Raw genomic sequence first — 17,449 nt, forward strand, 5'->3', positions numbered from 1 at the left:
AATACTATACTCCATACACTATACCCCAGTACAGATGGAGGGTCTCGACCCGAAACATCAATTGTCCATTCCCTCCACAGATGCTGCTTGGCCCACTGAGTTCCTCCAGCATCTTGTTTTTTGCTCCAGATTCCAGCATCTAAGTCTCTTGTGTCTCTGTAATACTATATTGTTGTTTTTCAGTCAGTTTGGTTTGGACATTACACATCTTCCTCCTATGCCCAATGTCATTATGGCTAATTTTTAACTCACTCAGAATGGGCAAGAGATTGTCGAGGAAGTTGCAGAGCTCTGCAGAAAAAAGTTTTGGCTCTTTTCAGCAAACTTTGGGAAGCTGCTGATAATTCCACAAGTGCCTTTGTGCAGCTCTTCACATTGAAGCACGAAACCTTGGAGATCTATGAACCTAAAGTGGTTGGTGAATGGAAGGGGAGGACGGCAGGAGGTGAGCTCCAGTTGATTGTGTTTTATGGGAGGGTAGGTGCAAAAGTCCTCCTCTTATCTCCACAAAGAGATTCCAAGCCGTTTTTAATCGGAACTCCTTGCACATTGCTGTGCCTTCTCAGCTGCTTCATGTCGGACTCAAGAGAATGTTTCCAATGCATTTTGCTTTTGCATTGCATTCAATCTCAAAGGGGGTAAAGTAAGAAATCGATCTAGTATTCACTTGGTCATGCTTATTTTCATTTATGGTTGTTTCCCTTTCTCAAATGTAATAACCATTCACCATGACCTACCTTAAGAACTCCACTTTAGGGCGTGCTCTGTCCTGACAAATGGAGGGAAAATACATCTATCCACTTGTAAATAAAAATGATAAACAGGGTCCAACCGTGGGAGTAAAATTTGCACGTACATGCAGCCTCCGTCCTGCTTTGCAGGTCTGCCCAGTGAGCTCAGGAGCAACACACACAAAACGCTGGAGGAACTCCGTGGGTCAGACGGCAGCTATGGAGGGAAATGAAGAGTTGACATTTCGGGCTGAGACCCTTCATCAGGACTGGAAAGGAAGAGGGGAGAGGCCAGAATAAAAGGGTGGGGGGAGGGGAGGAACTGTCAGGTGAATCCAGGTCACGGGGGGGCGGGCTGGGAAAGTGGGAATGTTGTGGAGCTGGGAGGTGAGAGGTGGAAGAGGCAAAAGGCTGAATAAGATGGAATCAGATAGGAGATGACAGTGACCATGGAATAAAGGGAAGGAGGTGGGGAACCAGAGGGAGGAAGGTGTGGGTGAGGGGCAGGTCGTGAGGGTGGGGGAGGGGAAAGAGAAGGGGTAATGGGGCCAGAGGGATAAGGGAAAACCAAAGGGGGGCAGGGCATACCAGAAGTTAGAGAAATCGTTATTGATGCTGTAAGGTTAGAGACTGCCAAGACGGAATATGAGGTGTTGTTCCTCTGATCTGCTGAGCTCAGGGCCTGCTGGCACGGTGAGTGGGGGCCGTTGCTGGGGACTGCCAGCACCTTCCACAGATCATTGGATTCCTTCATCACGTCACGTTGGACATGATGGCTGTGGTGATGGCGGGTGGTGAGACAACAGGGAAGGGAGAGGAGAAGGCAAAGGGAGCAGAGGAAAAGAGTGGAGGGAGGGAGAGAGGAGAGGGAGTTTTATGGAAAAGAAGCATCTGAAGATCCATGAAGACACAATTTCAATGGGATAAATAAGTAAAACCACAATAATACTGATTGTAAGTAGTTTTATTTTGTGCTTTAGTGCATATTCATGTAAACTGTGTAAAACAGATGTTTTAAAATGCATACTGAAATCTGTTAACTATCTAAAACAGTGTAGTGGTCTGAAAAAGACACAACAAGCTAAACTGAAGGTAAAACAGGCTTATTCCATACATAATTCAATTCTAGTGCAAGCAGGAATACAGCCATGTCGTGAGCTCTCCAAACAGAACTAAAATTAAATAGCATTATAATCAGAGGGATAAACTCAAAAAGAGGAAAGAGTCAAGTTTACCTGCTCCACAGATAATGAAAGAATGGACGTTGTTTTGTGTAAAATAGCAGGTGCTTTATGTAAACATGTTTGTGTGTGCACTATATTTGTAAATCTGAGTGTAGAATGAAAAAGTATTGGTAAAATCTTAAATTGAGGCTATTATCTTTTAGTAAAGGTACTGGCTGTTAGTTCTCTGGAGCAGTGCAGACCTGCGCTTTGTTGATAACCAATTACCTTAAACAAATGAGGAACGTGCACCAGGTGACAACCTGTGTATGGCAGAACTGATCCGAAATTGAATTTTCGTACATGTGTTTGAAAAGGTCAAAAGAATTAATTCTGTACTGGAAAGATAGTTAGTGACGATAGCCTGAATTTGAGCTCCCAATCAGATTAATTGGGCTCATGTCAAGAGTTTAATTTACAAAACATCTGGAATGGAAACTGAACCTATTCAAATTCACCCATTCTTGTTTAAGAAGTAGGGCAAAGCTTAAGAGACCTATCACGTAGGGTCATTTAAATATGGTCAGCAGACTCGGTCTGCTCTAGTTTAACAGTCATTCCACTTCAACGTGAGGCAGTCAGGTTTCCCCTCCCCTCTTTTCCTACTCTCTAAACTCAGAAATTGAAAGGAGACAAGAAACAACACGAGGAGTGATTTTTGCCTGTGGACTGAGAGGACCGGGGTGTTTCTACAGGCTCCAAACTACCCAATAAACCTCCACTTCTCACCATTTCTCCCAAGGGCTCTCAGCTCTTCCTGGTCACCATCTGTTGCCTTATTCCTGGCCATCATTGGACTAAACATGATTTGGGCCACCCTCATGGAGTTCCTGACCTCATTTGCTCCCTGCCCACCCCAATCTCTTTCAATTTCCCCAACTACTCTCAAGGCCTTTAGCTATTCCCTTCTGAATGGGTTCCAGCTTGTCGATTGTGTTGTCCATGGATGGGACCTCCACTAAAAGCTCTGCAGTGGGATATTCAGGCTTCATCATCTCACAAATGTGCATCCCTCGCCCCATACCCTCCTGGCACAGGAACTGGTCTCTAGACCAAAATCCACACCAATAAATCTACATCTAATCCATGTCATACTTGTCCACGGAATAAATGAAGTATGTGCAATCCCAAACACATCATTATGAGCTAAGATACTTTAAAATAATGAAAATATAAAATAACATCTTGCAGCAGGATTGCCAGTGAAGGTCAAGGTTCCTGTGATGTAGCACACTACCAATGCAGTCTCAAACGTCCTATTATCCAATATTAACTAACTAATGTTTTCTTATTCCGTTATTGGTTTTTCATCAGTTTGCATTGCACTGTATATTGGGCTGATGATAGTCAATGGCCTGGATTTTGTGCTTGAAATTGACAGCAAAAATATCAGAATTCACCATCACGGCCCTGGGAATCTGGCAGCAACTTCTGGAGTTCATATGCATACACTAAATTTGGAAAATCACAGCTGCAATCCTCCAGAGGTTGTTTTATTTTTCAGCCTTCTCTAGTGGGATATCCGAAAAACAACGAATTGATGTTTTTGTTGCAAAATACCCTGAAAAAGAGGGTACTGGGGAACCCTTTGAACTGATTTCTGACAACAACCAAAGTCAGTGAAAGGTAAATCCATGCCAGACATGCCAGAGTTTGCTAGATTTTTGTACGCAACTCTCTTTGAGACCAGCAGTGAACTGTCAATTTCCTGCAAAGAACAAAATTCAGCACATTGGGAAATCATTTGTTGCTGGAGTAGGGGTTAAACTAAATCATCAACAGGATAGAATAATTACAGCCAGTACTCAGGCCTGTAGACGTACAAGCCTTTCACTAAGGACTCGCTTTATTACAACACGGCATGGGTCTTTGACCCAAGAACACCGTATGTTCAAGCCCACTAACAAGGCTTAGTAGTAAAACGTAGTAATATGGCAGTGTATTTATTTTTTATACATTTCATTTTGAAGCCTTCATCTTTCTTTTTTTAAGACAAAGAATAAGAATTGGCACAAGCTCCCAAATTGATTGTGCAGTGGAGCAGGTATTATACCCGTCTTTCAGAACAATGTATAAATTTGTAGCCAGATTGTGCAGATGTGAGCCATGGATTTATATGCTGCTTGCAGAGAATCAGGTTCTAGAACTTTCTCCTTCACACAGTCCAAACACATTAGTCACCATCTTCCTTACAGCAATTATTATCCTCCATGTACTAATGAACTAAAATTCATGGTTTAACAATTGATCTATCAGCCAATATTCATCCAACACCAGTGGTAGTGCAACCTTAAAAGAATCCACATCCTAAATTTCCAGGTTCCTATTTAATCCTGGGTTAATTCCAACTTTCCTTCTAATGTATTCACTGCTCTGTCTGGAGAATGTAGATGACACTGGCTAAATGTTGAATGGACACGGCCAACACTAAGAAGGCATCACAAGGTTGTGCAACAGGTGAAATATCATCCAACAGGACTACAGAAAGAATGTTATGTGTTTGCAAAAGATGGCATGGACCAAGTTGCTGCACTGTAAACATTCCCAAAAAAATCAAAATGCCAGCTATATAACTATTTTTCAGGATAGAGAAAAAAATGGAACCTCTCAAATATTGTAAATCTTAATCAAAATCATAACCACTCCCCTGGTTACCTGGAATGTTAGCATTTTTGTCTTTGAGACGCCAATTAATGTTTAGCATTTAGATTTTACCTCAAAACACCATATCCACAACTTTTTTATAAGACAGTTTTCAGCTAACGTGAGGAGAGAGGTAATTCCAACATATGAGAGATTGAATGCACTTGTACATCACAAGTTGGAATCTTGGGCTGTTAGCATTTAGACACATGTGGTTCACCTTTTATAAAGTAGATGTAATACTGCCACTTCAAATTACAGCCTGGTGGAGTCACTTTTAACCATGGACCTGCATTTTCCATGAGTCTGATCTTCATGACCCTATGTGCTTTTATTAACCAATTCCCTAATTTTCTGGGAGTTAGTCCCTGCAGGTCAGTCTTCTTGCATGGTTGCATCAGAATGTGCCCTTAGCAAGTCAGATTTATTTGGACAACACTTTACAAAATTCACAGAAATCTGGGCAATTTGGATCTACACTGCTGTCAGATTTCTCAAAGTGCATTCTTTACATTATAGCAAACTATCACAAAGCAGGACAGGTATGTGTCTACTCTTCCATTTATCCCTCAAAGTAAAAGCATCTTGAAGGAGAAACATGGATTAATTGATAACTGCAAGCTGGTTAGCAAATGCCTGGAAAAGCTGGTCAAAGTCCGACAGTTCTTCTCCCCCAGTGCCCAGAAACCACTGGTTTCTAATCCAAGAATTTCACCATTTTGAGTACAAAGAGGATAATCAATAAAGATAAATCTGTATTTCCAGAAACAAATATTAAGCTATTAAAAAAAATTGTAGCAAGCTCAATGCTAATTTTAATAAGAAAACATAATCCAAACGGATAATAAAAATATATACAGACATACACATGCGTATGGCAGTTTTCTTCATACAGTTACATATAGAAACATTGCACTGATTTTTTTTAATATAAACTGTGGCACTAATACCTACAGTGAATATGCATGTGGTTTACAAAGGTCAGTCTGTCCTGTGTAGATTATTAAAAAAACACATACATTATTCTTGACAGAGAGAAACACACCAAGCAGTTTTCAAGTAATTTGAAAATTAGAGCCTGTGGCATTTGTGCTTGCATTAACAGTGCCAGGAACTTGAACCCTCTACTATAATGTGACAGAAATAGTAACATTATTTGAAATGTATGAGTGTAATTATTTGGTTATGATGCTGGTGATTATTTTAAAAAAAAGAGCAGACCATGGGGAACAATTTTTTCTTTTGGTTAATATAATTGAAGAAGTTGTTTGAGTATTAAAACACTTATGTCCATAATGTACTAATATAGTCAAGTTAACCTGGAATCTTCTGCCTCTGAAATCCATTCCGTTGACTTCAAAGGAACTGAATTTCAGAGGCAGGGCACAATGCACTGATGCATCTCTATGTCCTTCTTAGACATCCTTGGGATTGAGGGAGATTTGTTTCTACTCTGGTTCTATGGGTTCTGGGGTGACTGTTGAGGCCATTGTGGGAACCGCAGACTGTTCTACAGATGAGGCAGGAGATGCCTAAAGGGTGGGCAGGTGGGTGGTTTGTGAAGTGGTGTGCTCCTTCTGCCTATACACTGCATGTAGCACTCTCAAAGGACTATAAATATCTCAACATTTACGCTTACTCCTGGTTCAGCACTAGTGAATCAAAGGAAGTATGTTCATGGCTTACAAATATCATCAAGGTTGCACAACACCATTCGCGACTGCTTTATAACATAATTTGCTGATCATAATTTCAAATTTGCACAATTCCAGAATCAAAAATTATAATTAAACTAGGCTTAAATCTTTTCAGTCCCTCTCATCCCAGGGTGGGTAGTGCATGGGTGCTGGTCATAGGGAGTGGGTAGGACATGTTTTAAGTGAGAGTCTGATGAATATTTTGGGTGTAAGTTTTGTCAGAATTCTTTCAAATGTTGATTGGTCAATGTCTACAATTTGCATTTTTTCCACCATTTATATAAAAACCTTCTTTAATTCAGTGCAATTATCCTTCTTTGTGGAGACATGCAAAGGCACCATGCTGGTTTACAGCAGTTTCAATATTAGTAATTTACTTGGCCTAACAGGATTTTTTTTTAAGTACAACTTTCAAAATAATTTGTCATTTTCTCTCTTAGAAGTTCTAAACCATTTCTAAACGGAGATAAAACCAGGAGCAACATAGAAAAAGGTAAGAAACAGAAGCAGTCCGTTAGGAAGCTTGCACCTTCTCCACCACAGCTAATTTTTTTACCTCAGTGCCATTTTCTTGCACAAATTCATATCCCCAATTCCCTTAATATCCAAAATTCAATTCATCTCGAACCTTATTATACTGGGTGACTGAACCTCCACAGCTTTCTTGGGTAGAGAATCCCAAAGATTCACCACTCCCTGGGTGAAGAAATTTCTCCCGATCTTGATGCTGATTGGCTGACTCCTTATTTTAAGACCTGGTTCTAGACATGCTAGACAGGGAACGAGCAATATTTAAATATACCAAAGAAGCATTGCAGTGACATGCCATGCAAACACCAGCCACAGAATGCAGTCTCCATTGTCCGCACTATCAGTCTATTTGCCTATCCCACAGCAATTTAATTATTCTCCCATCTCCAGCACTAACCTCTCAAATATTACATGTTGATAACAGTTATATATTCCCCAATGCATAAGCAGCTGATGAACCACAAAATGGTGAAATGATCTGCAGAACTGGTCAGGACACGGCAATGAAGAGGAAGAAAGAGCAGAGAGAAATCAGGAATAGAGACCAGAAAAATTAAAATGAAAGGGTAGAATTTCCATTAGTGTTTCATGATCTCCCACACTGTAACTACGGCAACAGATGAGCAGAAATCCCAAAGTTACTATTCTTGATATTTAGAGAATGTTGGCAGGCTGCTATAGAGTGACAGTCACATCCAAGTGCAAAACTATTCATCTCCACATGCACGGATTCCAAAGGCAGTCAGTGTCTAGTCATAGGGGCAGTAACACTTCTGGATTCCCAAATGTTGCTTCTGCTGAAACAGTTAACTGGGGATACAATGGAAACAGACATTTCACAAATAAGGCTGATTAAATTGATTGAGTTAAGTAAACTTGAGAATAGAGATCAAATTAGTGGAATTGTGTGAATGGCCCAGTATTACAACCAGGACCAGAGGAACCTGAGTTATAGGGAGAGGTTGGCCAGGCCAGGTCTTTATTCCATGGAAGGTAGCAGGATGAGGAGTGACCTTATAGAAGTGTTTAAAATTATGAGACGCATGGATGGTAATAGTCTTTTTTCCAGGGCAGGGGAGTCCTAAATTACAGGGCATAGATTTAGGATGAGACGGGAAAGATTTAAAAGGGACCTGAGGGGCAACTTTTTCACAGAGTGGGTGGTGAGTATATGGAATGAGTTGCCAGAGGGTGGTTGAGGCAGGTACAATAGGATCATTTAAGAAGCACTTGGATATGTACATGGAGGGGAGGGGCTTGGAGGGATATGGGCTGAATGCCGGAAATTGGGACTAGCTCGGTGGACAACATGATCGGCATGGACTCGTTAGCCGAAGGACCTGTATCCGTGCTGTATTGCTCTGTGACTCTATAACCTATACAGTCTATATTTATTGAACTACTTTCAAATGCTTTTTGTGTAGGCTTTGCTACAACGTAGTGATGTTCTCCATTCTGGTCTGGTCTTTAGGTGTTATTTTATTCTATCAGATAATCAAGCGTGTGATCTGCCGTATGAATGGAATGGGGAGAATTAATTTTTAGGCTTATTGCATGTGTAAGTATCACCTGCTGGTTGGACTTGTCTCTGCAAATAGAGATCAATAAAGTCAATGGAACTAAATTAGTGTAGAGGCTACAAGTGATACTGATGCTCTCGGACACATTTAGTGCTACACTCTTCACTCCCAAACACCTATTAAATTAGCCATTATTTTTATTAGTGATAGGAATACTGAAACTCTTTAGAATTATAACTAAATGACATGCAAATTCCCCATTGTCTCACTAAAGTGCAATCTTTTTTGCTGTAGAGGGGAACAATGAAAGTATAATTTGAAAACAAATTTCAATTGTACAATATAGTAGTTTCCTTGCAAAAGTGAACACTTGACAGAATAACTGCACACTTCACTGTCAGAGGGATATATCAGAATGATGAAATAATATGCCGCTTGATTTGAAATTACCTTCTTTTACTGCTTCTAAATCTGACTGTTGGGAGATGGGTGAAGCTGGGGGGAGTGAGGAGTGAGAGAAAAGGATGTGCTATATAATTCCAAATCACTAATATATCCAAATTTGCTTTCCTTAATGCTAAAAACTGTTGTGCAGCCTTTTTGTCTTAATTTAGTGCCGTAATACTCTGCAAATATGTATGTGGATAAATATACATTATAAAGGTTCTTTCTCAGTACATGTATAAGATGATTTTTTTTCCTGATTTGGAAGTAAAAATGGTCATGTGCTAGAATTCTTTAATACACATAACACAGACAATACATCGCCCTAGGATCTTCACCCTTGTCTGGATGCATTAAAAGAAAGAAAATCCAAGCGTGCAAATGCAGTACGTAGTGACTCATGTCTGTACATGTCTTTTGACAAATGTCTGAAAACACAGGCAAGCTGTGGATTTTTTTTTATATAAACAGAAAGACAAGGCACTCTGCCTTCCATCTTCCAGGTCCCGTTACTCGTACCTTCGTAGATGATTATACAGGGACTGGACATATGTGAAGATGCACTTAGGATCAGGTCTTTTGCCCATTATCATCATATCTTCTACGTCAATGAGGGGATCACAGGAAGCTACCCGTCTGCAATGAGAAAGTATTAGTAAAGCATACTGCACCAAAATAAACTTTTAAACTCTACAGTGCTGTAAACTGTAAAATTACTTTCTTTCCTCCTGTTCAGGTCTGTTGATGTAATACACTATTTTTCAATCAAGGCAGTGCCTTTTCTAATGTCAGGCTGTTGGGGAGTGAGCAAGAATATGGTGATTCTCAATCCTTTCATCATTGTCCCTATGTAATAAAGAGCCTAAGAAATATAGATCTTGACTCTCAATTAGGATGTATTCCATGGCTGAACACAATACATTGTAAAATCCCTGTTAACTAAGCTGACATGACGAAAGAATGGCTTCATTTAGGAGGAGAAACTAGGTGACTAGGGTGCCTTTTCCTTGAACAGAAAATAATAAAAACTTGCATTTATAAAATGCTCCTTAAGTAGGAAAAACCAAGGTATTTCACTGAGAGATAATCGGATAAAAAAAAAAGCAGAATCACAAAATATTATCTTAGAGCTTAAATTTTCGGACTTTGAATGTTTGTGAATCTCTGACATTCCAAACATTCAAAAACAATTAATAATTAATTAGACAATTTAAAAAAACAAATTACATCATTTAAAAATATTTATTTACAATTTCAGTCCCCAGATTTCATAGCAAAACTAGTAAGAACCTGTGAGGAAGGTCAGAAATTCCATGGGCGAATGAAAGTGAGGTGAATGAAAGTTAATTATCTAAGAACCAATTTTTTTCTCATACATGCAGTTGTCATATAAATATAGCCTGAATCCTGACTCTGGCTAGCCTAACCAACAGAGGGGGATACTGTTGAACAGTGAGCATTATTTTAGAAAATCAGAAAATGCTGCAAGTACTCAGCAGGTCAGGCAGTATCTGTGGTGAGGGAAACAGAATTAATGAATAACATTCTGGAACTTTAACTCTGTTCCTCCTTTCATAGAAGCTGCCTGACCCATGGAGTACTACCAGCAATTTTTATTTCAGATTTACATCTGATATTCTCTCATTCTCTTTTACTTCATTATTATTTTGATTCATAACCAATTTACATTGAACAGATTTAACATTAGTGTGAAATCAAAATTGAAATGTCCGCACCAATGCTGAATGGCTAGTGTTAATTAACTAACCTGTTTTCTATTTTCTATTTATATTAAACTTAAATGTGATTTTATTCAGTTGTTGATTTTCATGGATCAAATACATTTTTGTAATCCTTCAGTAATATCATAGTTTATACCTTCATCTAGCAACATTCTGAGCCTTGCCCTGCACAAATTACCACAGCTATTGCTTTATTTCATGATCTACAATTTTTTTTTCAGCTGAAATGACTCCAATGAAGTGAACCTTGAGTTTGTTTTCCAGTCCTCTACAGTCAGACTTCTTCACATGTTATATATCCATGTTCTCCCTACCTTGTTTCTGAAACTCTTGCTTACTGTTTGCATATCAAACACTCTGGTCCAACAAATCTTTTCAAAAATAATCACCAAACTACCTGTCCCCAACCTTTAAAGGCCTCATTATAATCTTAGTCATTGTCTAAAACCAACCTTCTAGATCTTTTCATTTTTACTGTGTCTGCACCTATCTCTTATTGCAATGTTTGGTATAAATCTGTAAGCTATTGTGAATTACAGAGTCATTATCTGTAAAATTCCAAATAGTTTATAATTATCCATTCTAATTATAATCAGTAACTAGGATACACAACATGTTGCAGCAGTGTTCTGCTTCCTCCAGAATAAATTCAAAGCTCATTTGAAAATTTTCCCATTGGCATTTTTACATGAAGGCTATTTAATGTCATGACATTCATTTGATCAATGTCAATTATATTTCATCAGGCACTGGTCCAGTTTTTTAAAGGATTGTCCTAGTAATGAGAATTAATTGACCTTTACTTAAGACTCTAACTTTAAGATGCCACATAGAAAGGTCACATAGCTTTTGACGCTAGAATAATATGGAAAGTAATTAATGGATGCCTAGAAGTTTGCCATCCGTTTTTATTTACCATTTTAGTATAATGGAATGTTAAAATATTGGAATACTCTTTCCCTAATATTTATGTGTGGAACATATTCTTCAAGTGATTAATCTTACAGTTGAACCCAAGTGTATAGCTAATACAGTGCATGGCTAATTAATCATGGCAGGGAATTGCAATTAAGTGCAATCCTCTTCCCTTCAACATTCACATCCAAGTATTTTCAAGCTGCAATCGCTTGGTGATTTTTTTACAGATTTAACCAACTACAGTGGCGTCCAACCTTTTGCTTGATAGGAAGGTGAAACTGATAATCCATTCACTTCTGTGGGGTACTTGCGAGTCCCAAATTCCTTGAGAGGTCCTTGCTGACCATGTTCTGACATTGACCTACACATAATGCCTAGCAATGAAGCTACAGCTTCCACAAGTTTCACAAAATTTTATTTGGAAATCTGGCTGTTGAAATCGTCTGAGGTTAGACCTGGCCCAGGTTCAGTCATGCCATTCGCTTCAGTGGAGAGGAATGGCTTCAAAGGCAATGGGTATATTTCAGGCAATTTGTGTTTTTGAATTAATTGGCTTAAGGTAAAAGTATTAAATTGTTAGCCTAAATGTATTTCATTGTTCACAAAATAAAAAATAAAAACATTTTAGTGGTATGATTGTTCTTTAATAGTTTTAGAGTATCTTTCAATATTTGTGAATGTCACAGACATGGACATTGAAAGTCATTTTACATTTTGAGAGCTGGTAAACATAAGGGTGTGGCTTAACTAGTTTCCACCCATGTTTTGGGATGGGGGCTTGCATTTTTGACAGGAGCATTTTGTATTCCTCAGGACCTTGATGATCACAAGCCAGATCTGGAGAACAAGTGGCCAGCTTGGGTGACATACTATTTGTTAAGGTGGGATATCATCCTTCAGGCTGTAGATTGTACACCACTGCTATATATAATGGAAGCTCCTTTGTTTTAAAACAGATCAGGGTCAAACATAGGCTTTACCTGAATTGTATGATCCAATACCACAATGGGAAATACAAATACCACACATACACATTCTTGATTGATAATATGATTTAACATGCAATAGCACTGCCATCCTATATACTTTAAAGTTCCTATAAGATGTCCCTGTATGATTATCCAGCAGTTTTCACAGTTAGCAAAGTAATTATTTTATGTGACGTACATAAATTGAATGTGAGTTAATTGTGTATCGCTGACATCAGATTCAGATCAAGAGCTCAAACACCGGTATATTTAATATATTTAATTTACCATGTTATTACTACATTTTTAGAAAATTAATTTCTGATAAAAAATCCTTGTGGTGAATTTATCTACATTTCCTGCAACCAAAGTCAGTTTGAATAAAAAAAATCATGGACTGATATTTCTGTCCATGCACCACCTGTAAAGCCTTCAATTTTCTCCTGGAGAAATAGTCTCAATACAAGTAAGGAATGCTAGAGTTCAATTTGGAGATAAAAATTAAAATCTCATCTGAACCCAATCACATTCAATCTGAACCTGGCCAGTGTCTAAGGTCTTTCTTTTTTGATACTAAACCAATCAGAAAACACAGTTACATCCTGCAGCCAGAGTCTACACTGGGAACCCGTTCCAAAAAGATGGAACCTTCCTCTTTGGAAATGCATAGAAGTTCTCTGACTTAATGTGGGTAAATGGGATTATTGTGGCTAGGTACAACAGGTGGCATGGACATGGTGGGCCAAAGGGCCTGTTTCTGTGCTGTATGACTCTGTCTATTGCCTGCTTGCATGCAATTCCACTCCAAATTGGACCTTATGCCAAGTAATTGTGTTCTTTCAGGAATAATCAGCTCTGTCCATTTGTTGACACTCATTTGGCACAATGAGCTGAAATGTCATTCTCAAAACCTTTATGAAATTGCCTGCAGTCAGTTTGCCAGACCACATATTAATTTGGAATATTATATCTTTCAGACACACTGACAACAATTCATTTTTAAACACTAGCCAATTATGCCCAATTCATATCAGGTACTGGCTTTCACCTCATAAAGTCTGTCAACAGTTTCTATACAGGTTTGACTATTTAACTCAACTGCACTGTTCAGATGTGTCAAACAAATTAACCCGGCATTAGCCATTTTCTGCCCTTTTATCACTGACTCCCTTGAATAAAATAGGGACTGTGAGTAGCTAATGTCTTCTGAGGCAGTACCTCAGGATCAAGGATGACTTCTTCCATTCTGGTTTTGTGGGTTCCCAGGTGGCTAGTAAGGCCAATGTGGGAATTGCAGACTCTGCCACAGATGGGCAGGAAACAGCTGATGGGGTGGGTGGGTGGGCAGTTTGTGAGGTGGTGTGCCCCTTCCACCACCAATGCAGGGCTTCTATGTGCTCCGGATGCATGGCCTTCGAGGTTCTCAATACTATGATGAATACTTTTTCTCACTTATGAATGATCATGGACCAGGGAGTCACAGAGGTCAGGGAGATGTTGTTGTTGCACTTCTTCAAGGAACTTTCAACACATTCTTGAATCTTTTTCTCTCCCTGCCTAGTAATCTCCTCCCACAACAGTCCCATGTGAAAAGCATGATCAGAGTTATAGAGAGCCATGGAGGGATAGAACACGGACACGGACCCTTTGGCCCATCGAGTTTGTGCCAGCCATCATCTGCCCATTAACATGGATCCTACATTAATCTCACTTTATTCTTCCTACATCCTCATCAACTCCTCCCAGATTCTACCCAATTTAGGTTTGCCCAATGTAAGATGGTGGCCTGGGAGAAGATGCTGTGATTGGTTTGCTGAGCCTACCAGTGAATTTAGAAGATTTGGCAGAAATGTCATTGGCAGTATTTTTCTGGTGCCTTGAGATGTCTGCTGTAGGTTGTCCAGGTCTCAGAAAGATATTGGAGGACAGATATCCCTGTTGCACAGTAGACCACAAGTTTTGTGCCAGATCTGAGGTCTTGAATCTTCAAATACCCTTTTCCTCAATTGCCCAAAAGCTGTATGGGTTCAGTTTTTAAAGAATTGCCCAGGAATCCAGAATCTATTTGTGAACCTTTATCATAGGAGGGCAGTGTGGTGCAGCTGGGACAGGTTGGTAGAGGAACTAGGTCTTGGGGATACTGAATGTATAGTCCATCCTTTCCTATGCTTCGGTAAATGAGTCAAAGGTAATTTGGAGCATGGCCTCCGAGTGGGTGGAAATGCTGAGGTTGAGATATCTCTGGGGAGGTCCTGTCTCACAAATTTGATTGAGTTTTTTTGAGGAAGGGACAAAATGATGGATTAGGGTATGGCAGTAGATGTTGTCTATATGGACTTTAGTAAAGCATTTGACAAGGTCCCTCATGGTAGGAAGGCCCAAAAGATTAAGTCACATGGGAACAACAGTGAGTTGGTAAATTGGATCCAGAATTGGCTTTGTCATAGAAGACAGAGGGTCATGGTAGAGGGCTGCTTTTCTGACTGGAGGTCTTTGATTAATGGTGTTCCACAAAGATTAGTGCTGGGATCTTTGTTATTGATAACATATATTAACAATTTGAATGAAAATATAAGTGGTCTGATTAGTAACTTTGCAGATAACATGAAAGTTGGTGGGGTTATGGATAGCGAGGAAGACTGTCAAAGGGAACAGCAGAATACAGACCAGTTGGAAATATGGGAGGAGAAATGGCAGATGTTTAATCCAGACAAATGTGAGATGTTGCATTTTGGGAGATCAAACGCAAAAGGAGACTCTACAGTAAACGGCAGGCTCCTTAGGAGCAATGATGTACAGAGAGATCTTAGGGTGCAAGTCCATAGTTCTGTGAAAGTGGCATCACAAGTGGATAGGGTTATAAAGAAGGTCTACAGCACGCTTCCCTTCATCGGTTGGGGCATTGAGAATAAAGGTTTGGAAGCCAGGTTACAGCTGTATAAAACTTTGGTCAGGCCACACTTGGAGAATTGTTTGTGGTACTGGTCGCCACACCGTAGGAAGGATGTGGAGTTTTAGAGAGGGTGCAGAAGAGATTTACCAGGATGTTGCCTGGATTGAACTGTGTTACCTATAAGGAAGGTTGGACAAACTTGGATTGTTTTCTCTAGAGCACTGGAGGCTGAAGGGCAACTTGATGGAAGTATATAAAATAAGAGGTTACAGATAGGGTAGATGGTCAGGGTCTTTTTTCCAGGGTGGGAATGTTGAATACTTGAAGGCATAGGTTTAAGGCGAGAGGAGGAAATTTTAAAGGAGATTTGGGAGGCAAGTTTTTTTTTACACAAAGAGTGCTAGATGCCTGGAATGCCTGCCAAGGGAGGCAGTGAAAGCAAGTACCATAACAATGTTTAAGAGGTTTTTAGACAGGCACATGAACAGACAGGGAATAGAGAGATACAGACCGTGTTCAGGCAAATGGGATCAATTTAATTTGGTAATATGGTTGGCGCAGACATAGTGGGCCAAAGGGCCTGTTTTTATGCTGTACTTTTCTATGTTCTATGATGTGCCTCCCTATAAAACCTACCACTTTGACCAAGCCTTTGTTCATCTGTCCTAATATCTCTGTTCATTTGATAACTTTGTTACATTAAAGGGGCTAAATGAATACATATTGAACAACTTTTTGTGCACTTTTCTTTCTGTAAAAATGTTTAAAATGTTAAACCTTATTTAATGACATGTAACTGAGTATTTTATGGTGTTTCAAGTCATAACTGCTACTAAGCAATGTTCTTGATACCAAAGAAAACTTAATTTATTAGTACCAATTCTAATTCTTTCCATTCCACAGAATATAAGAACACAAAAAGCAGGAAAAGAAATGGGCCAATTGGCCCTTCGCAACTGCTCCATCTTTCAATAAGATTCAGCCTAATCCAACCTTGGCCTCAACATCTCTCTCTTTCTCTCCCTATATCTCTTAACCCTTGTGTAATTCAAATATCTGTCAATTTTCATCTTGAATATTCAATGACTGATTCCTCAACCCACTGACAGAAGAAATTTCTCCTCAACTCAGGTGACCCCTTATTGTGAAACTGTACCCTTGAGTTCCAGCTAACCCAATAAGGGCAGACATTCTCTCAGCACCCACCTTGTCAATCACACTCAGAATCTTGGAGATGCAAGAGAGTGCAGACGCTGGGATCTGGAGCTAAAAAACAAACTGCTGGAGGAACTCAGCAGGTCGAGCAGCATCTTTGGGGAAAGGAATTGTTGATTTTTCAAGTCAAGGCACTGCATCAGGGCCTGCACAAGTCCTAATGCAGGGTCTCGACCCAAAACATCAATAATTCCTTTCCCCCCCACAGATGCTGCACAACTCACTGAGTTCCTCCAGCAGTTTGTTTCTTGCCCTCAGAAATTTACATGTTTCAATAAGGTCACCTCTCATTCTTTGAAACTCCGATCAGTATAGATCCAGCCTTGGAGACACAAGAGGCTGCCATCTGGCCATCTCCACTCTCCACTCCCAGTCCTGATGCAGGGTTTCGACTCAAAACATGGACAATTCTTCTCCCCTTCCCCCGCCCCGCCACAGATGATGCTCGACCCACTGAGTTCCTCCAGCAGATTATTTGTTGCTCTAGATCCAGCCTTCTCAACCTATCATCAGACATCAACCCCTGTATGCCAGGAACTACCCTACAGTACCTCAATGCAAGTATATCCTTGTTTAAATACGGAGATCAAAACTGTTCACAGTACTCCAGCTGTGGTCTCACCAGTGCCCCGTCAAGGTGCATTAAAATTTCCCTACTTTTTTACTCCATTGCTGTTGTAATAAAGGCCAATATTTCATTAGCTTTCCTAATTAGTTGCTGTACCTGTGTGCTAATTTTTATAGTTTCATGTACAATGACTCAGATTCCTGTGGATTTCAATATTTTATATTCCAATGTAAAGTTTTAGGAGGATGGCCCTTCATCCGAACATTTTCATGAAAGGTCACCTGTCTGAAACATTAAGTCTTTCTCTTCCCATGAAGTTTGTGTGATTTCCTGAATATGTACTGCATTTTCTCTTA

General features: G+C 39.6%; 1 protein-coding gene across 5 annotated transcripts in view; it reads right to left on the reverse strand.

Moving 5' to 3' along the window:
* Nucleotides 1–1,680: 1,680 nt before the first annotated feature.
* The window catches only part of smtnb (smoothelin b), a 223,446-nt gene continuing 207,677 nt past the window's right edge, over nt 1,681–17,449 (reverse strand). For 3 of the 5 annotated variants that reach the window (XM_052032116.1, XM_052032115.1, XM_052032119.1), the window contains one exon: nt 9,295–9,425. Coding sequence is in view for 2 of the 5 variants with exons in the window: in XM_052032117.1 (XP_051888077.1) it covers nt 9,299–9,425 (127 nt within the window). In the remaining 3 variants the exon portion in view is untranslated. Of the gene's footprint in view, nt 9,426–17,449 lie in introns of all 5 variants that reach the window. The other 2 variants (XM_052032118.1, XM_052032117.1) reach the window with 2 other exon arrangements.

The sequence above is a fragment of the Pristis pectinata genome, chromosome 17, assembly GCF_009764475.1.
Source record: "Pristis pectinata isolate sPriPec2 chromosome 17, sPriPec2.1.pri, whole genome shotgun sequence".
NCBI classification, from domain to species: Eukaryota; Metazoa; Chordata; class Chondrichthyes; order Rhinopristiformes; family Pristidae; genus Pristis; species Pristis pectinata.